Consider the following 24,387-nt stretch of genomic DNA (forward strand, 5'->3'; position numbering starts at 1 on the left):
GTTATTGCGTGTTGTTCCCACTGTCCTGAACGTCACGTCACTTTAGCGTCACGTGGTGTTTGTTGACGGTAGGAGAGGGAGAAAGATGGCGGCTCGCTGGAGCAGTGAGAATGTTGTGGTGGAGTTTAGAGACGCCCAGGTGAGTTTTTCTTTCTTTTTTTATTTATTTTTATATTTTTAATTTCATGTTTGTACGAAGCGCCTGCGCGCGCAGGTCAGGGAGCGTTCAAAGTCTCGTAAAAGAGAAAACTGCTCAGTCCAAGTTGAATCACCCGGACTTTTTTTTTTTTTTGTTATTTATTTATTTATCTTATTTTATTTTTTTTTTTTTAATCACCCGGACTTCTTCTTAGTGTTTGTTGTAGATCGATCCAGTTGAATGTTTTTAATCGATTAATCGATGGAGTTGTTTATGTGGCACCGAAGTTAATCAGTAATTCAGGTGCTTGAATAGTTGTTCTGGTCACTTTTAAAAGCGCAGACTCCAAACATTTTTGATAATTTTTGAATATCTGTATATGTAATAGTAAAATAAACAGAAACAAGTTGATAATAAATGATCATATCGGGTAATTTAATATCACCTGAAAGCTTCGTTGTGTCAGCAGCAAAGGTTACTTCGTCTTTAATCTCACGTTTAATTCAGGGAAAAGCACATCTGCTCTGAATGAGAGGAAATCTCTCTGAACTGAAGTTCGACGATTTTAATTCTGTTTGAATTTTGATTGTCACTAAAATAGGCACAGTGAAAATTACACGGCGTTAGCTAAAATTAAAAACTGTCACTGCTGCTTTTGTCTCGTGTTTTCAGGCCACCGCCATGTCCGTGGACTGCCTGGGCTCCCACGCTGTGCTGTCCGGGTAAGTTTGGGTCACCTGAACGCGCCACAGTCCTTTTTCTCAAACAACAAATAATGAAATGTGTTTAATGTCACATCAGAGGCTCGTAATTACTCATTAGTCAGTTAATTATTCAGTTTCAGAGCAGCTCTGTCCGCTGAGCTACAATAAATGTTTGCGAGAAGGAACATAAGTGTAGTAATAATACATTAATAATAAGTTAGTATCAGAATGACAGGATACTTAAATTATTAAAAAGTTAATAAAGATAAAAAAGTGAAAACGATCTATATTTATATAAAAAATCAACTTCATTATGATTTATGACATGAAAACATTTGAAATTTGCAGCTATGAAATTTTTTATGTCATTATTTAGAGTTTCAAGAAAGTCAAACTTTGGTTAAGAAAAGTCAAATATTAATTTAAAAAAATATTATTAATAAGAAGTTAACACTGAGACAAAGTCAGCTGTAATAAAAATTTAAATGATCTAAGATTAAGAGATACAAATGAGATACAGATATTGAGGTAATAATAATTAATATATTTTTTCTCATATTTACTTCAAATCAAATCACTTTTATTGTCACATCACATGTGCAGGTGCACGGGTACAGCACATGTGAGTGAAATTCTTGTGTGTGAGCTTCACAAGCAGGTGTGCAAAATACAATAACATAAAACAAGCAAAATATAAGAACGGCTAAATCTGAGAGTTATATGAATAAATATGTGTACAATATAAGAGTGTATGCACATTACTGAATGTGTATACTAAATATGTATATCTACGTGTGTGTGTGTATATACACATTTAAAAAATTAAATAGAATAAACAATAAAATAAAATATACAGAGGTTGGCAGTTGAATATGTGCAAAACAAGTGGCATTTATATACAGTGTGGAGTGCATAATGTTGAAGTTCCAGTAGTGAAGCTGAGGTGTCTATGAAGTGTTCAGCAGTCTGATGGCCTGGTGGAAGAAGCTGTCTCTCAGTCTGCTGGTACGGGACCGGATGCTGCAGAACCTCCTTCCTGATGGAAGCAGTCTGAACAGTTTATGGCTGGGGTGACTGGAGTCCTTGATGATCCTCCCCGCTTTCCTCAGGCACCGCTTCCTGTAGATGTCTTGGAGGGAGGGAAGCTCACCTCCAATTATCCGTTCAGAACACCGCACTACTCGCTGGAGAGCTTTGCAGTTGTAGGCGGTGCTGTTGCCATACCAGGTGGTGATGCATCCAGTGAGGATGCTCTCAATGGCACAGTGATAGAAGGTCCTGAGGATGCGGGGGCTTATGCCGAATCTTTTCAGTCTCCTGAGGAAGAAGAGGCGCTGCTGCGCCTTCTTCACTGTTTTGTTTGTGTGTACTGACCACGTAAGATCCTCAGCCAGGTGTACGCCAAGGAACCGGAAGCTGCTCACTCTCCACAGCAGCGCCGTTGATGGTGATGGGGGTGTGTACTTCTCTGCACCTCCAGAAGTCCACTATCAACTCCTTTGTCTTTGCGACGTTGAGGGTGAGATGGTTGTCTCGACACCAGTGGGTCAGGGCGCTGACCTCCTCCCTGTAGGCCGTCTCACCACTGTAGTGTCGTCCGCAAACTTCACAATGATGTTGGAGTGGCTAGTGGCTTCATTTGTGTTGTTCCTGTTCTCCAGTGACAAATGCTTCATTTCTCCTGCAGCATATTTTTGTAATTTTTAATGATTGAAGATTTTAAATTCACACGATTTTACCTTCTGTCACCGTAATCGTGCCGCAGGCGTCGCTTCCTGTACCTGGTGAACCTGGAGTTGCCGTCTGAACCGTCGCGGAAAATCGGGCGACAGAGTAAGTGGGACGTGGGGACGGTCCAGTGGAACCCGCACAGATCAGACGCCCACGTCTTCGCCGCCTCTGTGAGTGAGACCTCCAGAATAATTCATCATAAAATCATCGCAACAGAAATAATGTCGTGTAGGTAAAGAAGGTGGAGGGTTTGTGTGTTTCCCAGTGTGTATTGAACGTGTGTGCGTGTTGTCCTCAGAGTAACCAGCGGGTGGATCTGTACTCGTGGAGGGACGGCTGCGGCGAAACGCACACCTCCCTGCAGGGGCACACCCGGGTCATCAGGTAACAGCAGATCAAATCAAACGCACCCATCAGCGGGTAAACGCGGTCCGGCCTCACTGATGTGTTCGTGTCCGCAGCGATCTGGACTGGTCCTGGTTTGAACCCGAGTTCCTGGTCACCAGCTCCGTGGACACCTACATCTACATCTGGGACACCAGGTCAGAGCAAAGGAAGACCTTCCAGTATCATGTTTATTATTTATTATTATCTGTCTAAGACAAAACATTCACACGTTCCCGCATTAACATGTAACCTGATATAACAAGTGTGCTTACGACGAGCTTCGCTGGTAAAATTATCTTTATCCTGATTCGTGGCCTGGACTACGAAGCTGGTTTAACAAACCCAGGATATCTCTGTTATCTGGCTTCTCTTAGCCTGACATCATCAGTTAGACTAAGAGGTCACAGGGAAGTGGTGATCGTCTGAAGAATCCCGACAATACTTCTGAGTGATTTTTGATTCTTTGACCCCACAGAGACACTCGGAAACCCACGCTGGCGCTGTCCGCGGTCGGTGAGTATTTAAAGGGCGGGACTGTTTCCTCCGTCAGTGTCCACATGACCTCACACAGCTGACACATTCAGTTTGAGTCTAACTGACCTCCTCACAGTCAGTCAGAGTTAGGCTGGTTTGTGTGCTATAAGGGGACGCGTCCACGAAAGCCTGATGTCCTGATGGAGTCGGGCTCAGGATTAAACGAGAGGGCAGAGCAGAGAGCGCGCACTTTACCGATGTAAACACCAAACAAGCTTTTTGTTTGCTCATTTATTCATTCATATGTTTTTCTCTTTACCGTCCTCACTGCCTCGCCAACACTTTCAGTTTTGCATCAGCGTAGCGTCTCAGCTTTATTGTCATTTATAAACGATTTCATGTCAACTTCTAAGGGGATCCTTGAAAAGTCTCCATTTAGATTTAGGCAAATGTGTTCAAGCTGGTAATTACTTCGTAATGTATATATCAGTTCCTAATAACTGCTAAAATTTAGAACCAGCGGGTCGAGGAAGTCACACCCAACAGTTTTACATGAAATGAAACCATAAATGATTTCAAACAGTAACAACGTCTGAAGTACTTTAGAGGTTTTACATTGTAATGATCAGTGTTGGTCAAGGTACTTGAAAAAAGTAATTAGTAACTAATTACTGATGACTTCTCCAAAAAAGTATTCTCATTACTTTACTGATTATTTTCAAAAGTAATTAGTTACTCAGTTACTTTTTAAAAACATGACACACATGAATATGTAATAAAGCGACAGACCTTTCAGCCCAATTCTACTGTTTCTCTTTATTCCAGCGCAGAAAATAAAATAATGTTTTGTGTTTACACTTCAAATAGATGCAAGTAAAACACAGCAGAAAGAAATAAAATCAAACATTCAGGACTTTTAATCCATTACAGGACAGGACTGAGTCCTGTCGATCTTAAATCTGTGGTCACCTGTTTAGCAGGAGTGGGGCGGGTGGAGGTTTGCCCTGGTGCAGGTGTGCCGTAGAGGTCGTGTCAGTGGGAGGATCCGGAGGTTTCTCTGTGAATTTCACATTCCCGTGGCAGCGAGCTCGCTGCTCGCTCAGAAGTTTTGGGATTTTCTTCGCTGTAAAAAGTTTTCTTCCCACGCAGAGTGAACAGCGGACACTAATGTTTTTGTCACTTTTTCTGGAATCAAACTCAAAGTAATGTGAGTACTTCCACGCTTTAAACGCTGCACAGTCGTACTCTCCCTGCACTCCATATTACCCGTTGTTGATCTGCACACGTCTGTTACCACGAACGTCGCACGCTCGGACGTCATCTTCATGGGACACTCGCAAACAAAATCACGGTTTAGTAGTGCAGCGTGCTTACAGGAAAGTAACACTGGTCCCTTACTTTACTCGTTACTTGAAAAAAGTAATCGTTATCACTGATCTCCGGCCTTTCATTGGTTATTATTGTCATGTGCTGATGCAGCTGTGAGCAGAGGCGGAGACTGAGTTTAATCCAATCAGAAATCACATTTTTACTACATTTGGTTTGTTTTGTTTCTCTCTTTCTTTTTTTGTCTTTTGGATAAACGACAGCAAACCTGAGACGTCCAGATGGCTGAGTGTCTTTGAATGCACCATAACTGCTCTTAAATGCAATATTATGTGGGAAAAAAAGCAACTGAATGTTAAAGTCAGCTGTAGTGATGGATGAACTTTGCTTGGTTAACTCTCTAATTACAAACTAGTTCTCCCTCCTGCCAGCTGGGGCGTCTCAGGTGAAGTGGAACAAGAAGAACCAGAACCTGCTGGCGTCCAGTCACGACGGTGACGTTCGGATCTGGGACAAAAGGGTGAGCGCTCCCGTCCTGACTCACTGGCTTCGGGCTGACGTGTGCACGTGAACGCACTCAATCGTCTCACGGTGCGTGTTTCCTCTGAGCAGAAGCCGAACACGGCGGCAGAATACGTGGCCGCTCACCTGTCCAAGATCCACGGCCTCGACTGGCATCCGGACAGCGAGTTCATCTTCGCCACGTCCAGCCAGGACAACTCAGTGAGGGTGAGAGCAGAGAAAACCCAGAGGCCACAAATAAGCATGCGAAACACTCGAGAAACAGCAGATTCACATCCTGTCGCACGCACGTCCCAGCTGGAAAAACAGAATTCAGAGCTGCGTCTGTCAGTGTGACCTCTACTCTACCTGAGCACTCAAAGCTCTCAGAGTATTGTGTTACTGAACAGGCTCACGAGGAAGAAAAAGCAAAACCAACCAGCTGATTCGCCTAAAACCAAAACAGAGGGATGAAAAAACACCACAGAAAGACCCAAATCACCAAAAAGAGACACAAAAGCACCGCAGACATGTTTAAATAATTCTTTAAATGCACACGAGCAGAAAAACATCTGAAAAATAAACTTTTCATGTTTTGTGCAGTTTTGGGATTACCGGCAGCCCAGGAAGTACCTGAACATCTTGTCGTGTCAGGTGCCGGTGTGGAAGGCCAGGTACACGGTGAGTGTCGGCCTCGTGTTTGTGCTTCTGTAGTGGGATAAAAAGGATGAAGCTTCAGGGTCTGACAGGTGAAGCAAACATGGAAGTGCCTTAACCCTGCATTCATGTTAATGGTCAGCAGGGGGCGCCACTCTGGTTCCAAAAATACTGCAGGCTGTGTAGAAGTGTGTGAGGGGAAAAACCCTCAGATCCTTTGATCTGTGTCCACTTTTATGATGACTTCATGGCCTCCATCACGGCCTCCACCCTCCTGCAGGGTGCTGCTCGTGGTGAAATGCACACAGACAGCTTATATTTCCTGGTTCGCCTGGGGTCACAGTTTCTGCTGCCTTAGCATCAGATCACAACAAATTGGGGGGCACGGCGCCTTCGCGTGCTGAGGAAATTTACATCACTCGGATCCAAGCGAACCTTTAGCACCCTGCTAACAAGCGCAGCGGCTCAGTAACTGCCCCGAGCGGGTTATAACCGTGGTCAAATCTGGATTTGTGCAGTTTGCTGTGCATCCTCCAGTTACATGCAGACTCGCTGGATTTGCGCTTGGTTATAAAACTGAGGAAAAAGCAGCTCAGTGTGTTTTTGCCTCGTCAGCCGTTCTCCAATGGTCTGGTCACGGTGATGGTTCCTCAGCTGAGGAGGGAGAACAGCCTTTTACTGTGGAGTACGCTCGACCTCAACAGCCCCGTCCACGCCTTCGTGGGACACGACGACGTGGTGCTGGAGTTCCAGTGGCGGCCGCAGAAAGAAGGTGAAACTCGCCGCAGAGATGGGGAAAAGCAGAGCGGAGGTTTGTGGCTGTTTTCTCTCCTCTTCAGTGACGCCCTGTCGCTGTTTCCCCTGCAGGCTCCAAGGACTACCAGCTGGTCACCTGGTCCAGAGATCAGACTCTGAGGATATGGAGGGTGGATCCTCAGCTGCAGAAGGTCAGCACGCGGCGTCACGGGGACGAGCTCACACAGAGACTTGATTGGCTGATATCTGTGCTGTTTTTTTGTTGTGTAGCTGTGTGTCAGTGACGTGCAGGAGGACCTGATGGACGCGATGTCCCTCACCGCGGAGTCGGAGAAGCCTCTGTCGTCTCAGGAGTCGGAGGGCCAGCAGAGCGGGGGCCCCGCCTCGGAGAGCCTGCAGGGTGAGACGACGAGCTGCCTTCACACGTTTCACTGACTGCACACTAACTGACGGCTAACACAGACGTCACTACCGTCTCAATGTGAAACTATATGAAAGCATGCGAAAAGAAGTGTTCCAGGAACGCGTGAGGCTGCAGCAGAGGATATTAGAAAACTCTGACTGTAAGCAGATGTAACATTGATCCAGGTCCAGTCTGAGTCTGACCTCTGACCTTTCTGTATGCATCTCTCAGATCAGGACGGGTCTCTGACTGCTGGAGGTCTTCAGGACTCGGCGGCAGGTTCGGGTCTCGCTCAGACTCTGCAGCAGGAGTTCTCTCTGGTCAACCTGCAGATTAGAAACGTCAACGTGGAGGTGAGCTGGTGCCTGATGGTAGTGAGGAAACGTTTCAAAGGAGGGCGAGCAGTCCTGAGCTCACTGATGGACGATCATTGAAATCAGACTGATTGGTGATGTTTGTTTTGTGTAGATGGACGCGTTGAACCACAGCTGCGTGGTGTCGGCTCATTTCGGGAGCCATCAGGTTCACCTGGTGGTAAAGTTTCCGGCTCAGTATCCAAACAACGCCGCGCCCACCTTCCAGTTTGTCTCCCCGACGACCATCCCCTCTGCCATGAAGACCAAGATCCAGAAGGTACCCGAACGCACCACGCTGTCAGTAAACCAGACCTGTGTATGCTGGAGGCTGCATGCAGCTCACGCTCTGATTTCTTCTGTATTTTTGAAATCAAACTGACTGTGATTGAAGCTGTAGTTCAGTGAGGTCTGTGTTTGAGGCGTCTCCCTGTGCTCAGATCCTCAGAGACACGTCTCTGCAGAAGGTGAAGAGGAACCAGAACTGCCTGGAGCCGTGCGTCCGACAGCTCGTGTCCTGCTTGGAGTCTGATATGGTGAGAATAACGTCACGTGTCTGTCCCTGAAGTCCTCCACCAGCAACACCAGAACCTTTAAACGGACCACACCTGGGGGCGCTGCTCCACTACCACCTGTCTCGCTCTCGCAGGTGTAGGCTCTGTTTTGTGGGGAAACTTTGTTTGCTGTATTCTGGTGAGGGTGGTGTGGTGGTTAGCACTGTTGCCTCACAGCAAGAAGGTCCTTAGTTTGACTCCGGGGTCTTCCTGTGTGGAGTTTGCATGCTCTCCCTGCGTGTGCGTGGGTTCTCTCCGGTACTCCGGCTTCCTCCCACCGTCCAAAGACTTGCAGTCAGTGGGGTTGGTTCATTGGTGAATTGATTGTAGGTGTGACTGTGATGTGAATGGTTGTCTGTCTCTGTGTTAGCCCTGCGTCAGGCTGGCGACCTGTCCGGGTTGTACCCGGCTCTCGCTCTACGGTAGCTGGGATATATCCCAGCTCCCCCTCGTGACCCCGAGAAGGATAAGGGATATTCTGTTGAATTTCATGTACAAATTATTTTTGTTTTTGTTTATCTTTTACATAAGTTTATGTTGGTATAGGAAAACAGTCATGTGACTGTAACAAAATCTCAGCCAATCACTGCTCTGTCTGTTTCCTGTCTCAGACGCAGGAGGACAGTCCGGCCTCCGGCCCCTTCGTCCTGTCCAACCCCGTCACTCCGTCCCTGCAGGCGTTTCCTCGAGTCACCAACACCTACGGCTCCTACCAGGTAACACCTGCACCAGGTAACCTACTCTGTGCAGGATAGTTTTCTTCTGTCCTCTCCATGTGACAGCTGAAGGGTCGTTTCTGCCTGACGCTCTCAAAGTGTCACAGGAGATTTCTGCTTCCTTCCAGGACGCCAACATCCCGTTCCCTCGGACATCCGGAGCTCGCTTTTGTGGCACCGGCTGTCTCGTTTACTTCACCCGACCGATAACCATGCACCGCTCTGCCCCGCCCACAGAGCCCACTCCCAGGTAAGATACCACACCTCTTTTTTTTAACAATCATGTCAACATTTCTTTACATTTTTATAAACAAACATCAGATTTGTAGGAAACAGATGACGCAAAGTTTACAACTTATCTTGAAAATTCTTTGTGCAAAGTGGCGTCGGATCTCCTCCCGTGTCAGCGCCTGTTTTCATGGCGATGTGTTCATGTTTTGTTCTCATGATGGAGACAAACTTTAAAGTGTCCCTGCAGCTCTAATCCTGAAGGCTTTGAGCAGTGACTTTTGATTTTTAGCCGACATGGATGTGCTCAGTTTGGTTTTTATCCAGGTATTTATGACATATTAAAGAAAAGTGCATTAAATTAACATAATCCAAACATTTTCCTTTTAAATGGATGTTTTTTGTTTCGTTGTATCCGTCTGATAATGAAACATCCAAACATGTCTGTGGATGCGAGCTGTGGTTATAAACTGTTGTGGTTCTGTTTGATGGAGCTCGGATAAAGTACACGAACCTGCGTGTGTGTGTGTGCGTGTTCAGGTCCCTGTCGGCTCTGTCGGCCTATCACAGCGGGGTCCTGACTCCGATGAAGATGCGTTCAGAGTCTCAGAGCACTCTGCGGCTTTACAGCGGCAGCCCGACTCGCTCGGATAAAGACACCGTCTCCATCTCCTCCTTCTACTACAAAGAACGGGTGAGACCCTCTCTCTCACACACACACACACACACACACACACACACACACACACACACACACACACACACACACACACACACACACACAGGTCCCTTTAGTTTAGCCTCTAGTTTTCCCGGGAGTCTCTCGGGGTCTCAGTCATAACACTGTGTTAAGATTCGTCCACTCTGAAAACGGTCTCAGCACCGTTAGTTTCACAGCTGTCGCTGCTTTGATGTGTTTACAGTGACCTCAGCTTTCCTCTGTCTGCAGGCTGATTACAGAAAACAGAACATGTGTTGTTTGTTGTGAGATAGAGGATTCTTTGCATTACAGAAATATCGTACCAGTCCTCTAATGTTGAGCCTTCTGGGTTGAGCTGGGCTTTTGTTCTGGCTGCGACACTCAAATCAAACACCGATTTATTTTTAAGGTTGCAGATAATCCAGAAAGGAGTTCCCTTTTAGATGAGCCCAGAATAAAGAGTGAGCCGACATGCATGGAAACAAATATCACATGACCGTTCCCGTACACTGGGCGTTGTTGTTTGTAGGCGGTTGGAACTTGACCTGCAGAGTTGAACTGTGCAGCAGCTTCTAGCGTTTGTGTCAGAGGACCTGTTAGACCTGTGGCTGCTTTAGCCTTTTATATGCACCACTTATAAAAGTGAAACTGTTCATCGTATAAAAGATGGAAACCGGTTGTTTGGTGAAGCCTGTTCTGGATGGCTCGAGCTGAGCGTTTGACGGAAGACGGGTGGATCTGAGTGACAACCCAAGAACACCGCACACTGATTGGGTAACAGCTTGTGATTGATCGCACCGTGCACACTGATTGGCTGACGGCTGTGTAATCCTCTCTCCTGATGAATAATTTATGTTTTACTCAGTATTACAGACAATAAGATCATCATCAGAGCACGGAGTCGAAGGCTGTTTCCTGTTGTCTGTATGGCTTTGAAGTCTTTTTGCATCCAGAGTAGCGCCCCCTGTTGGCCATTAAAATCAGAACAGTGGAAAGTAAGCTGGTGGCTATCAGCTGAACAGCCATAACATCTGCCTGGTGTTTTTAATTGTTTCTTTGTGTAAAAATGGCTGAAAAGCTACGTGAGCTAAAATAAACATACACATCCTTGGCGCTTGGGCCCAGCGGGGGGCCACAGTGAACTGCTGGAAGCTCTGGCTAGCTTAGCGGCAGCTGTGTATCCGCGCTGAATTAACCGCTGGCAGTTAAAGCCTGTGTATTTGTTTTCTTCTTGGAAAAGGTCATGTGACGAATCAGGGCGTGACATCTGACAGGCTTCGATATGGAAGGGAACGCTGATGTTGTCATTTCTATAAGAATTAGTTTTTAAAACAATCTCTGCCTCAGTCACAGGCTGTTATAAAGTGCTGCCAAACAAACTCATGTGTAAGTGAGGTGTGAAGAAACACTCCTGAGTCTGGACCCTGACAGGAAGTAGAACCCTCGCCGCTCGCCCCTGTCGAGCTGAACGCTGCTGCTGTTTCCTGTCCCGTCCTCTCTGATCAGTTTCTGTTTGTTTTGTTTTTTTATTCCTGTGTTCCTGTTTCTCTCCGGCCAATCACCCGCTCCCCTTCCCCCATGCCGCTGTGGGCCACTCCTCCTCCTTACTATCCGAAGCTCCCAATCTCTGCCTCCCGCCGCTGGTCTGTCCAAACCCTCCACGATTGGCCGGTACTGAGCTCCTCCATCCGAGCACCCATCCCCGTTTCCTGATCTCCGCCTCCGTCCTCTCCTCTCCTCGCTCTGGGCTTTTCCTCAGCGTTCGGGGTTAACTTTGGTTTTTTTGCATGTCACTGATTGGCTGCAGCCGCCTCGACTAACACATCCTGATTCTGCTAATTTAATAACAATATTAAATTATGTGTTCTGGATTTAAGTGTGTCATGAGAAACTCTCAGGGCTGATTTACGCTCTGTGAAAAACTGCAAGTGTCACAATCTGAAGAAGTTTTAACTCAAAGGTTTGAAAAAAGTGTTTTGTACATTTTAAAAGTGCTAAAAAAAACATGTCTGTCATAGTTAGTAAGTTTACAGCAGAGTGCTGTTCGTCTGTCAGCGAGGGTTTGATAAAGGCGGTGCAGAGGTGGAGCGCGGGTGAAGGAAGAATCCGTGAAACTGTGGCGTGGACGCAGACGTGTTTCTGGACACGGGCCTCAGCAGCGGCTCACAGAGGTAGAAGCTCTCGGGGCAAAGCTGATGTAAAGACGCTAACATCAGGATGGTGGCGTTTGAGCAGCTGGGGTTACTTTGCTGCACTTGGATTGGATGCTGCAGGGCTTTGGTGCTCGAAGAATTTAAGTTGTTTTGTTTTTCAAAATAAAAGACAGACTTCCTCTTGCTTCTTGCAGCAACTCCAAAGGTTCACAGCAAAGGCAACTTCCCTCAGGTAGCGTGGGATGAAAGCGCAGTGATTTTAGGTTAATTTGCAGCGTTAGCATGACCGATAATTCTGAGCACATAACTGAACTTAAATCATGTAACGGTGCTGCAATAACCCTGCTGCCCGACTTCCTGTCTGCTCATCAAAGTGTGAAGCTTTGAATGTTCACTAACATTTAACACGTCCAGGTAAGTCTCAGCGCAGAGCTGCAACTTATTATTGAAAATAACTTGGCCGCATAATCGTGTGTCACTAAACTGGAAGCTAACCGTGTTCACACTGCGAGCTGCCGAGGACGACGATCAAATGGAGATCAATCAATCAGCACTAATCGCCCTCTTATCAATAACAGAGTGAACACATAAACACACGCCACCTGCATCTCTGCGGATCTTTGCGGGAAGGCTCGGAAACTGCTGAGGTGAAGTTTATGACCCATGAAGAATGTTGTTGGGTTAATCCGGCCTGTCTTTGACCTTCCAGGTGAGATTTTTAATGTCAAGAGTTTCACTTCCTGGTTTAAGAGAGGAAAAAGGGCGCTGGCGTAGGTCACAGGTGACACAGGTGCTGAAAGATGAGTGCAGCGGCCCGAGTTCGATTCTGGTTTTCTGACTTTTTTAGAGGTCACCAAAAGATCTCCCGACAGTCTGGTGTGTAAGAATTCCCCTCTGAAGTCTCCTGTGGTCCAAAACAGTCAAAGGAGGACTCGAGTATCGCAGTATAACAAAGTGAGGACACTTCAGTTAGGAAGAATATAGGACTGTGAATCCGTTTGACCTGCTTTGGTTCAAATCACAGTGACCACAGGTGCACCGGCGAGACCACGATGAGACCGTCGCTCTCTCCTCACCGATTTCTCTTTACTTTAGCTTTTTACAACCATCCTCGTCACTGCTCGTAGCACGAGATGGTACCTGGTAGGATAGCACAGGTTTGCTGTGTCTCCCAGCAAAGAGTGTGGAGGAGCTACCAGGAGATGGGTCGCCTGGTGGAGGAGAGCTGCATGGGGCTGTAGGACCAGTATCTGTCAGACCTCATGATGGTCCCGTGCACGCTGATTTCCTCCTGGTGCCTGACCTCACGTGGCCAGAGATCCTCTGTGATGCCATGGACCGGCTCTCATGTTCCTCAGGCATAAATCCCACTGAGACCTTTGGTAGGCGTTGTGTATCAGTGCATCTGACACTGCCTAACAGCTACAGACAGGAGCTTATTGATGCCGTCATCCAGGTCTGGGAGGAGAGCTCCCTGGACAAAGTTACAAAAAGTACCCTTAAAAACAAACAATCACTTAATCTCAAAGCTCGGAGTCTTTGGTCAGTCAGCGTCTCGCAGTGTGAACAGGCTCTTGAAGAACCCCGTCCTCCGGCCCACTTTTAATCAGGTGGTGCTCTGTTGTGTCCTCTCGGCTCGCTGTCTGTCTCTCTCTGTCTGTTAGAAATCCCGCCGCTTTAAGACGAAGCGAGAGGGGACGGACTACGGCAACCGTCCGATCAAACTGGCTGGAAAAGTCATCATCCAGGAGATCTCCTGCCTGCTGCCCGTCCACAAAACTCTGGGAGAGAACTACATGTGAGACACGAGGCTGTAAAACAAACACTCACCCACTCGAGTCACATCACAGCTGATTCACAGAAACTCATTTAAACAGATTTAGCCGAGCGTAAAGGCCAAAATAATCCTCTGGTTCCTCTGAAACAGGAGCATTTGATGCCTTTCAGTTGCTTATGATAGAAAACTGTGTCTCTGACTTATTTCTGTTATTTTATTTATTGAAAAGGTCAGATTAACTAATCAACAATCAATCGAGAGAACAAGAGAAATGAGCCTTTGCAGGAAGGTTTGGATCGCCCGACTATCACACAGACAGTCAAAGCCAAAGCATAGACTGTATATAAAAGATGGATTTACCCCCCCTCACCAGAAGCCTTCACAACATCGAGATGACGGCTGTTGTGATGTAAAGAAATTCTTCACGTTCGTGTTTCGCGCTGATCGTTACAGGTTTATTTTCTCTCTTCAGCCTGAACATGAACGACATCCAGGAAACGTGTCAGAAGAACGCAGCAGCGGCGCTCGCTGTCGGACGCAGAGACGTGGCGAAGGTTGGTGCTTGCATCCTTTTTATTTTTAACTTGCATTTGAATCAGATTTTGAATGCTTTTGTTGATGCTACACAAGTAGAAACTATACAAAACGTGGAGCCAGGAAGGTTTTAGAGACGAGGTAACAAAATCACAGAACAGGGAAGCAAAGTGAGTTTAGTTAAAACTGAGTTTAGTTTGTGGCTGAAGTGTTCCCCACATAAAGAGAGCAGAAAGTACTGAACCAGAGGTGCTGTCCGCCTCTTCTAAACCCGCCTCTCTGTGCAGGTTTGGGCTCTGGCGTCTGCAGCAACCAATCAGGACCTGAGCCCAGACTCTGACCCGGACATGGAGACTCCTTGGGCCAGACACCCATTCGGACGCCACCTGCTGGAGACTCTGTGAGTTACTGAGAGCAAAGCTGAGGCTCCTGATCGCCACGCCTGTGCCGCGTTGAGCTCTCGGTTTGGGTGACGGAGCAGCTGATTCACATGTTGATTCTCTGTGTTTCAGCCTGGATCACTACAGTCAGATAAGTGACGTTCAGACTCTGGCCATGCTGTGCAGCGTGTTCAAAGCTCAGGCTCCGCCTCCAGACTCTTACGCACTATTCGGGCACCATACGTCACGGGCCTCCGCGTTCCCCCCGCACCACGCTCGTTATGTGAGTCAGATTAAAGGCTGCTTATTGACAGAAATGGAAACAGCTGAGCTGAGGTACCGTGATGTTTGGGAAATCCTGTTTAGAAGAATTGATTTTAGCTTTAGTTTTGGATGAGAGTTTATTTTTTAAATAAAAACTTTAAGCGCCCACTCGGCTCTTTGACTTCCACACCAGCTGACTCCACAGGGTTTGTTTAGGTCATGTAAAAGGAAGTGATGTAATGTGTGTGTTTGGCTATCTCAGCCCAGCTACACGTCCAGCTCCGTCACCTCGGGCTCCTGCTCCAGCACCTCTGACTCCATCACCACGACCACCTGGAACCCAGGTGAGGCTCCTCAGCTCCTCACACACGCCGCCTCTGGGAATGTTTGGATTCATCTCCTGTTTTTGTTTAACTTCCAGGTCGAGACTCTGAGCACGCCAACCCGTGGGGCGAATCCTCTCCCGACGACTACCGCTATGTCAACCAGGGCTACACAGACCCGCGAGAACGCGAGCGAGAGCAGCACGTGATGAACAAGAGGTGACATAGCTCCGCCTCCAGCTGCGCCTAATCATATCTGCCCAGCTGTCAGTCTGATGTCACTTCCTCTCCCTGTGCAGGCTTCTGGACCCGGCCAACACACTGCAGTTTGACGACTTTAAGAAGTGCTACGGTGAAATCTTGTACCGCTGGGGTCTGCGAGACAAGAGAGCCGAAGTGCTCAAGTTCGCCTCCTGCCCACCCGAACCTCACAAAGGCATCGGTGCGTCTTCTGGGGAAGAAGTCGCTGATGTGTTAGAACAATGAAATAACACGCGTGACTAGACTAACTTACACTGCAGCGACCTCACCTGCACCTCTGATTCACTTGTGCACTATCCAGCATGTCTCTGTTATCCAGCTTCAGTTACCCTAACATCATCATTCAAGCTAAGGAGTCACACGAAGAGTAAACCCAGGGTTTATCTAGCTACACACAGGAAAGAGGCGGGGTTTGCAGCATCTGACCAATCAGAAACGTGTTCAGGTTTCTTTCTATAAAGGAAAACTGTAATGTTAGAAGAATGTGAAGAGAGTAAACAAAGAATAGAGGCACAGCTAAGTATTTAAAGCTCTGAGGAAGACAAACCTCACACAGGTGAAGACGCTCTGTGTCCGCAGGTGTTGCTGACGCTCTTCTTCTGTCGTCTCTCTGCAGAGTTTGGCGTGTACTGCTGTCACTGCCGCAGTCAGGCTCGTGGGACGCAGTGCGCTGTCTGCAAGCGCCTCACCTTCCAGTGCGCCATCTGTCACGTCGCCGTCCGCGGCTCCTCCAACTTCTGCCTGAGCTGCGGCCACGGAGGACACACCAGTCACATGATGGACTGGTTTCGGCGGCAGGACGAGTGTCCGGCCGGCTGCGGCTGCCACTGTCTGCTACAGAGCACCTTCTGACGCGGCGCGGACGCTCCAAGTGATGGGGTCGCCATGTTTAAAACCTCCTCTGTGATCACATGATGGGAGATCAGCAGCTGCTCTGCTGGAGGCGACATCAGTCCGCCCGACACTTCGCTCCAGAGCGAGATCTCAGCATCGAATCCAGTCCAGGAGAGATGGCAAAGATGATTTATTAGCACAAGTGAAAAAACACGGACGTTTTTCTGTCTGTCAAAGCTGGAAAAGTTTGTACGTGGAAAAAAGTGCAAAGAAAACAGACTCATCGAACGCAGATTATGAAACACACGACTCGACTAAAATCGCATTTTTGTGGCAAATCAAGTCACTGATGTGACCTCACCTTTGGTGCTTTGTAACACAGCGGAGTCGCCGCGCTCAGAAGCGAATGATGCGGCGAAGACTCGCAGCAGCTCTCTGCCTCACTGCAGACGCCGTCGCAGACTCTGACGGATTTCTGTAGAAAATTAAAGACTGAATAGTTTCAAATGTTATAAAGTATGTTTGTGCATGAAATCTGAATCAGTTGTGCTTTTCTCCAGCGTCCAGTTTAAAACAGACGTCGCAATACAAAGGTCACTGTTCACATAACAGCCTGTTGTGTGTGTGTGTGTGTGTGTGTGTGTGTGTGTGTGTGTGTGTGTGTGTGTGTGTGTGTGTGTGTGTAACTAAAGCTCGATGACATCATCAACCACTACGCTTAACCTTTATCTAAAAAAGCTACAAGTTACTGAAATCCAAAGATGCATTTCAGGCGTCACTTCAGCTGAGTTCAACACACCCAGATGTTTGGTGGCATCACATCACTTCCACTTTCCCATGCTGTCAGCTGATTGTGACATCACTGGTCTGGTCCAATCATCTTTCAGGCCAATCAACCTTTACACGTACTTTAAATCTCAGTGCACATCTGCCATTTCACTTGCAGATGCCTTTGTGCAACCCACCTCCATTCAAGCATCTTCATCTCCACCACCGGCGTCTAGACTCCGGCGTCCCTGCACTAATCCCGATCCCGCCGGGATTCAATGCCATCAGAGACAAATATCTCAAAATGAATTCTGTACTTCAATAAATCATATTCGCTTCCTTCCTTGGACCTCTCTTTATTGATATGCTGTGTAACCACCTACGTGGGTCAGCTGGACACATCCTGGAGAGCTTACACGGGTGGGCAACTTCAAATCACCACACGCATGTCTTTAGACTGGGAAGGACCCACAGACACAGCAGAACATATGAAGTCCATCCAGAAACACCTCAGACTAGATTCATGAGCTTGGCAGCGTGGGTGGAGGTGGAGGTGATGTAAAGCTTATATGAGCCACCAAACACCTGGGAAGCAGACAGATGTGTGACTCCAGACTCAAAGAACTTACACATTTATTTATACAGCAGCATTATCAGAACCAGGATTACAGAGTTTCATACTCGGAATCATTTTAACATCAGATTCGATTTTCGGTTTAAAAACTAGACCTTGCAAAACTTAGTACAACATTTCCTCCTGCGCAGGAAGTCATGTAAGCAGTGGCGGCTGCGGTCGGTATCTGGGTGGCGATTTGAGGCGACAGAAGACGCACTGCGTGAGCAGCTCTGAGGTCAGCAGTCTGGACACTGGGAATGGCTTTCCACACTCTTCACACTGCAAACACACACAGTGTCGTCATCACAGACCACCAGCAGCTGTGGGGAGTCTAAAACATTTAAATCAGAGAAAAAAGGACACAGGATCCATGAACGACTCAGACCTTGAGGATGTGAATTCCCGCTCCCTCCGCGTTCCTCTTCTTCATGACCTCTGGGATTTCTTCCATGTTCTCTATGTCCCACAGCCGAACAGTCCCGTCCTGCAGAGACAGACGCGGTGAAATTGTTGTCGTCGTCTAACAGAGTTTCAAATTCAACCTTCAATATTTAAAAATGATATGTGCCCCAAAAACACCTTCATCTTCATCAGGAAATGAAGTAACAAACTGAGTGGAGAGCATCCTCTGATCCTGACAGAGGGTTGAATTGCACTGAACTTCACAGCCATGAGCTGCAGTCACGAGGCTTCAAATGTGACTCTGTTATATAATTACTGACACTGAAGGAATCACAGCTTGAAGATGGTCCTGGAGTCCAAATGCAGGTGAACGAGAGATCTTTCCATCAGTCCCACATGGTGATGTGACCCTGCAGCTAGTTTTCTTCATTGTGACAGATAGGAAGGAACTTTGACTCCACCCGTCCTGGGCCCATGATGCTGCTTACAGCTGACCAGCTCAGAATACAAAACAAACACACCCTTTGGTGTCTTCACCCACTTCTTGCTCTGACGTCTTTCTGTGAAATGTGCCGGCATCAGAAAGTTTCTGCATGACCTGTGTTGTTCTCAGATGACGCGCTTTGGTCCGTCTCTGCTAAATATCCGCGTGGACGTCAAACTCTGCTCTGATTGGGCTGCCAAAATACATGAAACCTTCAGCACGTTCCAGCTGTTCATCACTATTAGTCAGACCTGTGTGGCGTTATGTTGATTTGCTGCCTTTTCTTAGTACTGATGTTGAGACCATCAGCCTTGGCATCCTGGCTACGTCTGTTTGTCCTGTACCTGGTTACAGGATGTCTTAGGTGAGATGCAGGAGACTAAACACTGTTTGCTTTCCAAATTTCCATAAAATGATTTTTAACATTTCTCTGGTGCATTATCAGAAAACAGATTAAACATCCAGGGTACCAATGATATTGTAACATCCAGACCCTGCAATAAAACAGAGAAACCCCCCTGTGAACAAGCACTTTGGTGACAGTGGGAAGGAAAAACTACATTTTCACAGGAAGAAACCTCCAGCAGACCCAGGCTCAGAGATGGTGAGCACGGTGAGGGTGAGGGGAGAAAGACAGGACAAAAAAAGAAAGAAAGAAAAGCTCAAGGAGCAAAAACTTCTGGCCGGGACTGTGAGGGAAAATACTTGTGAACCTTGGAGGAAGAAGCCACCAACTTCCCGTCAGCACTCACTGACACATCTGTCACCCAATCACTGTGGCCCTGATGGGGGAAAAAGCAAAATCAGGAGTTAAGTGTCTAAAAGAACACGACCAGAAACATCAGGATGTCTTCACACAGCCGAGTTTAATCACCTTCAGCACGAGAGTCTGAGAGAGAGACGACAAATCCCAGAGAGCAACAGTCCTGTCGTAGGAGGCGGACACCAGGAGGTTCGCTGAGGAAACACAACAGGAAGTGATTTTATTAGGCAAACATTATGAGGAAGAACTGAGCATGTTCCAGTACCTGCAGAAAAACACATCAGCTCATCAGTGAGCAGTGCTTGCTTTCTAAACATAGTAAACAGCATGACGGACTCTAAGGTGCTGACATTTCTTACAAATCTTAAGCTGTGCAACCACCAGAGGTCTAAACCACCTGACCTCTGATCCTTTAGAGGTCTGCTTCTTAATGAGGGCAGAAAACATGCTTACAGCACACGACACGATGAGCTTTGTTCATTTTCATTATTAGCTAACATCCTAATGCATAAATAATTAAATAGTTAAAAATACACATTAAAAGAACTCTTTTGTCCATACGTGGATTTAGAAAGTGTTCATCGAATCAAACTCCGCCTCTTGCTCGTAGTTCAGCACAAATGTTACTGGAGAATCTGAGGACGTCAGCTGAGGACACCTGAACAGGAATGTGCCTTGCTCAGAGGTCTCACCGTCAGCAGCGGCGAGGCAGCAGGCACTCACGCTGCCTGCGTGGCCTCCCTGCAGCAGCGTCCCGCCGTGAGATCGGAACCCCCCCGCCTGCAGGTCCCACAGCTTCAGCGTCTTGTCCCACGACGCCGTGCACAGGAAGTGCCCGTTGCTGGTGAAGCAGCAGGCTGAGACGACGTTTCCATGGTTACTGATTGCGAGAATGTAAACAAGAACAAGTGCACAGGGGGCTGCTCTGAGGGTCTGAAAATTGTCATCAAACTTTTGTGAATCTGATAAATATCTGAGACTTCAGAGTGTTTTGGATGAATCATTTTGTACCGTCTCACACTGAAGACAAAAGCCACACAGCGGGAGAGGAGCTCAGAGCATCTACAGGTCACTGAAATGCTTCACCTGTCGATGGACACGGTGGTTTTCTGCGCCCGCAGGTCCCACAGTTTGACGCTGCGGTCTGCAGAGACGGTGGCCACTCGCTGGCTCTGAGGGTCGAACCGACATCGAGTGATGCAGGAGCGGTGAAGATCTGATCAAAGCAAACACACGCTCACTGACGCTCACAGGAGTATTATTGCCGACCGGGCAACATGTGACCTGTCCTACCGCTGACGTGGTGCAACATCTGTCTGCTGGCGGCGTCGCAGACGGAAACGCCATTCTGAGGATTTACAGCACAAACGACCAGCCGGCCGTCGGACGAGGAGCTGCAGGAGGTCAGCAGGCCGAGCTGCCTCGATTTCCACTGCGACAAAGATCATAAAAATGAGTCAAGCTCAGAAAAGCAAAAAGACCAAATTTATTCCATGTGTGTGAAAGAGCAGAAACACGTGCTCTGAACCCAGCGCAGAGAAATGTGTGCAGCCAATCACAGGAAGGTTGCTGGTTTGAAACTCCAGGAGCGTGACGGCAGACGTTACCAGAGTGAGTCCGGTCTCCAGGTCCCAGGCCACCATCTTCTTATCCCAGGACACTGTGACCATCCTGACACACACAGAGCAAACGTTTCATTCACAGCTGCACTCAGGCTACTACATGGACGTTTCTGCATTGTTGTTTTTTGTGAACTCTGTTTTTTTCATGTTGATGTCATCAGCGTGAGAGATTACATGAAGCCTTACGGGTCCATGGACAATGAATAAGTCATCGATTAATTCACAAAGATGTTTTTTCCTCAAAGAAATGAAGAAAAACTTTTCCTAACAACAATCTTTTCCTGGTGCTCTGCTTGGTGGCGTGCTGTTCCAGCAGGTCCATAGTTGACTGGGTTTTTATTTTATTTGAACAACTTTATCATCAGATAAAGGTGCAAAAATTGCTACTTTTTGTTTTACAAATCTCAGAAAGTCAACTTTTACAAGTCTACTTGACTTTACAGTCTTGGTAACAGCGACTCTTCACCAGCTGGTGGAGCTTACAGTTCCAGTGACAGTGACGGGGAGCTCACGGGAACTCATTTTTCCAAATATTCAGACATTGCAGTAATCGACTACAAGGCCAGCTGCACAAATAACTGAAAAAATGTTTTAATGTTGGCCTGTACACCGCCACCTTCTAACGCTACTTCTGTAAATGTTGGCAGAAGTTCATCTCACCCTTTCTTTTACACCAAATCACTTCTGCCTCACTTGAAAAGACCCGACAGCTCAGCTTTGACCAAGACAAAAGGAATACAGGTGGAAAGATTTTGGCTTCCAGGGCATAATGTTTGCAAAATTCAAAAGAGAAATCATCTGCTCTCAGCTGCAGGATCATAACCTAGCTGAATTTAAAGCTAATGTGGAACCCACCTGTTGCTGTTTGGGATCAGAGCACACTCAGTGATGGCTTTACTGTGAACTCCATCAAACGTCCTCAGAGGCTGACAGCTCCCCACATCCTACACAGGTCAGAGGTCAACCAGGAAGAGTGAATATGGAACAACCTTCTGATGATTTATTCCTAAACTTTCTGTGGAATGAATTCATCAGAAAACTGATCTACAGAGAGGCTGTTCAGTCAAACACAGATTCTGAGATTCTACAGACTGATGTGGACACACAAAAACACAAATACGAGGCTTTTCTCTCAGGGTTTGCAGAAGAGCATCTCTCAGCACACAACCTTGAAGAAGATGGGTTAAAGTAGCAGACCACACGGGGAGCCACGCCTGTCCGCTAAGAACAAGAAGCTGAAGCTACAGTTTACACATGCTCACCAAAATAAGACGATAAAAAAAACTGGAACTGTCTGATCTTCTGTATTTCTAGTTGGGACATTGAGACGGTGGGATTGATCCATCCTGCCTTGTGTCCTGATTTCAGGCTGCTGGTAGCTTAAGAGTGTAGAGTTACGTTCACTTTGGCACACTTTGGTGTCAACTTAGCAACATTTAAACATCATTTAAACTCCACAGCATACCCGAGTGTTGTTGCTGACTATTTCCATGCCTATTTGACCACAGTGTACCATCTTCTGATGGCTCCTTCCAGCCACAAAGCTCAAATCGTCTCACACTGGTTTCTTGAACATGACGATGAGTTAACTGTACTCCAACAGCCTCCACAGAACTTTGGGGATGTGGTGGAACAGGAGATTCAAAGTACAAAGTATCTCCTGGTCGCAGCAGATGGCCGCCCCTCCCTGAGCCTGGTTCTGTCGGAGGTTTCTTCCTGTTAAAAGGAAGTTTTTCTTTCCCACTGTCACCAAAGTGCTTGCTCATAGGGGGTCATATGATTGTTGGCTAGGATCTATCTTACAATATAAAGTGCCTTGAGGCGACTGTTGTTGTGATTTGGCGCTGTGTAAATAAAACTGAATTGAACTGACATTAGAAACTCGAGTGTAAACCAACCCTAAAATCAAAACAGGCACATCAACTCATAAAAACTGCCGACCATGACAGCAGCTTACCCAGAGGACAGCGGTGCAGTCTGAGGAGCAGCTCAGGATGCAGCGATTGTCGCAGCAGACTCGAGCTGTGGTCACAGCATCGTTGTGAGCTTGCAACACCTTCACTGGGACCTGCAGACACAGATTATACAGCAAACTAGCAGAAGACCATTGAGGAGCAAGACAGAAGACTGACATCTACTGTACAAAGAACATCCATGCAGTGGTTGCCCAGTATAATTATGGACCAGCTTCGGATAGCAATATATTTTGGGCTATTGGAGCTCAAATTCTAAGCTTTGGTTTTAAATGAATGCTTGTTTTGCAATAGCTGAGAGAACAGGAGAAAGTGGGATCTTACCGCACATAGAACCCAGACAGAGAAATAGAGGTAAGATTTGGTGCTGCGGATAAAAATATAGAGTTGATGATGTGCATTTCCCTACTTTAAAATGAGGGCGGAATGGCTTAAAGCCAGTTTGCATGTTTGGCCCTCCCCTCTGACTCACTCAATGACCCGTGGCTGCCCTACCACCTAAAAGCCTTTTAGGTTGGGGTTTCTGGGTCTTACTGTCCCGTGAAGGTCTTTCTTATGTCCCCAGATGATTTTTAAGGGAAACTTTCCTAACCAGCTTAGAGGCATCAATGTCAAACATGAAATAAAGGCAGGCTAGTGCAAGATAAGCCATTTTACCTGGTTTTGCAATACACATGCAACTCTGCCCATCAGTGTCACTTTTACAAATAGTTTTCAGACTCATTTTACAACATTAATCTGCGTATAACAGTCCACACTGACAGCACAGATTTTTAAAAATGATTTACAGATCCTTTATTATGACGCTCACGCTGGTGAATCCTAATTTTGAAACGTTCATTTGGTTGATCCAGTGGCGCCTTGAGGCCGTTCACTAATCTGCCCATGTTTCTATGAGCTCTTCTTATGTTTTGTAAATGAAATCTTAAGCTCGATAAAACGTCAATACATCAAAGATAAAAGTAGCGACCTCAGTATTGCACTGTACTTAGACTCTAGGAATTGTAATAGTGCTTTACTATTACCTGAACTTCATAATAACTGTTACAGAATTACTGGAAGTTACAGAATAAATATGCCTGCTCCATCTCAGTCAGACTGTCGGGATCAGACGCTCTAAAATAACTTTGTTCTCGTGAAGCGCTTCAGACCAAGAGACAGGATGCAGGATTCTAACTTTGCACAAACCTCACATGCAAGTGAACGCATCACGCTAACGTTAGCCACCGAGCTAACCGTTTCGGTTTACCTGAGACTCCCAGCTCCACGCTCCTCTCTCCTCTTCTCCGCCTTCTGAAGGCTCCTCCGCTGACAAAGGGTCGATGTTCCTTGACGCCATTTTTCGGTACAAATAAAACTTGTCGTTTAGCCAAAAGCCACATTAGCTGATGACAGTTACCGTGGCAACAGCCTCACAAGCGAAATTTGGTGCATTCGGGGGCGGTGGGAGATAAGATAATTAGTTGATAATTCGATTTTTGATGGAAACGGAAACAAGCAAAATGCGCACGCACTTTGACAGTTAATGATAATTATACTACTGTTTAACACCGCGTGTTTCAGTTTGAGTTAATCTAATTATGGTTCTGTGAAATAACACTCAG

The 24,387-nt window shown here is 46.8% G+C and overlaps 2 protein-coding genes across 9 annotated transcripts; one reads left to right on the forward strand and one right to left on the reverse strand.

The window, feature by feature from the left end:
• Positions 1 to 24: 24 nt before the first annotated feature.
• wdr59 (WD repeat domain 59) lies at positions 25 to 16,689 on the forward strand. 2 transcript variants are annotated; one of them, XM_085281966.1, is made up of 27 exons: positions 25 to 139; positions 812 to 861; positions 2,609 to 2,744; positions 2,873 to 2,958; positions 3,036 to 3,116; positions 3,437 to 3,474; positions 5,193 to 5,281; positions 5,374 to 5,490; positions 5,866 to 5,943; positions 6,535 to 6,691; positions 6,787 to 6,866; positions 6,946 to 7,075; positions 7,310 to 7,431; positions 7,547 to 7,711; positions 7,872 to 7,967; positions 8,597 to 8,701; positions 8,830 to 8,951; positions 9,470 to 9,623; positions 11,247 to 11,300; positions 13,447 to 13,580; positions 14,032 to 14,113; positions 14,381 to 14,493; positions 14,606 to 14,756; positions 15,000 to 15,081; positions 15,159 to 15,279; positions 15,360 to 15,502; positions 15,938 to 16,689. In XM_085281966.1, exons 1-27 carry the CDS (start codon positions 86 to 88, stop codon positions 16,171 to 16,173), a joined length of 2,976 nt encoding a protein of 991 aa, XP_085138092.1. In that variant the 5' UTR covers positions 25 to 85; the 3' UTR covers positions 16,174 to 16,689. The 2 variants fall into 2 exon arrangements, with proteins under 2 accessions (XP_085138092.1, XP_085138177.1); XM_085282051.1 differs by lacking the exon at positions 11,247 to 11,300 and having other exon boundaries at positions 32 to 139.
• LOC146582730 (WD repeat-containing protein 88-like) lies at positions 16,522 to 24,232 on the reverse strand. Of its 7 annotated transcripts, none has more exons than XM_085283053.1 (12): positions 24,033 to 24,232; positions 22,768 to 22,878; positions 21,666 to 21,754; positions 20,748 to 20,859; positions 20,482 to 20,620; positions 20,275 to 20,404; positions 19,881 to 20,068; positions 19,300 to 19,382; positions 19,139 to 19,207; positions 17,925 to 18,023; positions 17,653 to 17,818; positions 16,522 to 16,630 (listed from the first exon to the last, which is right to left on the reverse strand). In XM_085283053.1, exons 1-11 carry the CDS (start codon positions 24,120 to 24,122, stop codon positions 17,693 to 17,695), a joined length of 1,236 nt encoding a protein of 411 aa, XP_085139179.1. In that variant the 5' UTR covers positions 24,123 to 24,232; the 3' UTR covers positions 16,522 to 16,630; positions 17,653 to 17,692. The 7 variants fall into 7 exon arrangements, 5 of the variants coding, with proteins under 5 accessions (XP_085139179.1, XP_085139096.1, XP_085139265.1 ...); XM_085282970.1 differs by lacking the exon at positions 16,522 to 16,630 and adding an exon at positions 17,379 to 17,508; XR_014893493.1 differs by lacking the exon at positions 16,522 to 16,630 and adding an exon at positions 18,119 to 18,769 and having other exon boundaries at positions 17,804 to 17,818.
• Positions 24,233 to 24,387: the final 155 nt, after the last annotated feature.

Source organism: Mchenga conophoros, linkage group LG1 (assembly GCF_057382185.1).
Source record: "Mchenga conophoros isolate Kocher_MC1m ecotype Shallow Benthic linkage group LG1, M_conophoros_male_GT1.1, whole genome shotgun sequence".
Lineage (NCBI taxonomy): Eukaryota > Metazoa > Chordata > Actinopteri > Cichliformes > Cichlidae > Mchenga > Mchenga conophoros.

Coding starts and splice junctions, on each gene's coding strand:
- wdr59 (XM_085281966.1), top strand. CDS start 86: ATGGCGGCTCGCTGGAGCAGTGAGAATGTTGTGGTGGAGTTTAGAGAC. Junction 2,959..3,035: donor GGGCACACCCGGGTCATCAG/GTAACAGCAGAT, acceptor TCGTGTCCGCAG/CGATCTGGACTGGTCCTGGT. Junction 6,867..6,945: donor TGGATCCTCAGCTGCAGAAG/GTCAGCACGCGG, acceptor TTTGTTGTGTAG/CTGTGTGTCAGTGACGTGCA.
- LOC146582730 (XM_085283053.1), bottom strand. CDS start 24,122: ATGGCGTCAAGGAACATCGACCCTTTGTCAGCGGAGGAGCCTTCAGAA. Junction 20,405..20,481: donor GATGTTGCACCACGTCAGCG/GTAGGACAGGTC, acceptor TGCTTTGATCAG/ATCTTCACCGCTCCTGCATC. Junction 20,069..20,274: donor ACCACCGTGTCCATCGACAG/GTGAAGCATTTC, acceptor TCTCGCAATCAG/TAACCATGGAAACGTCGTCT.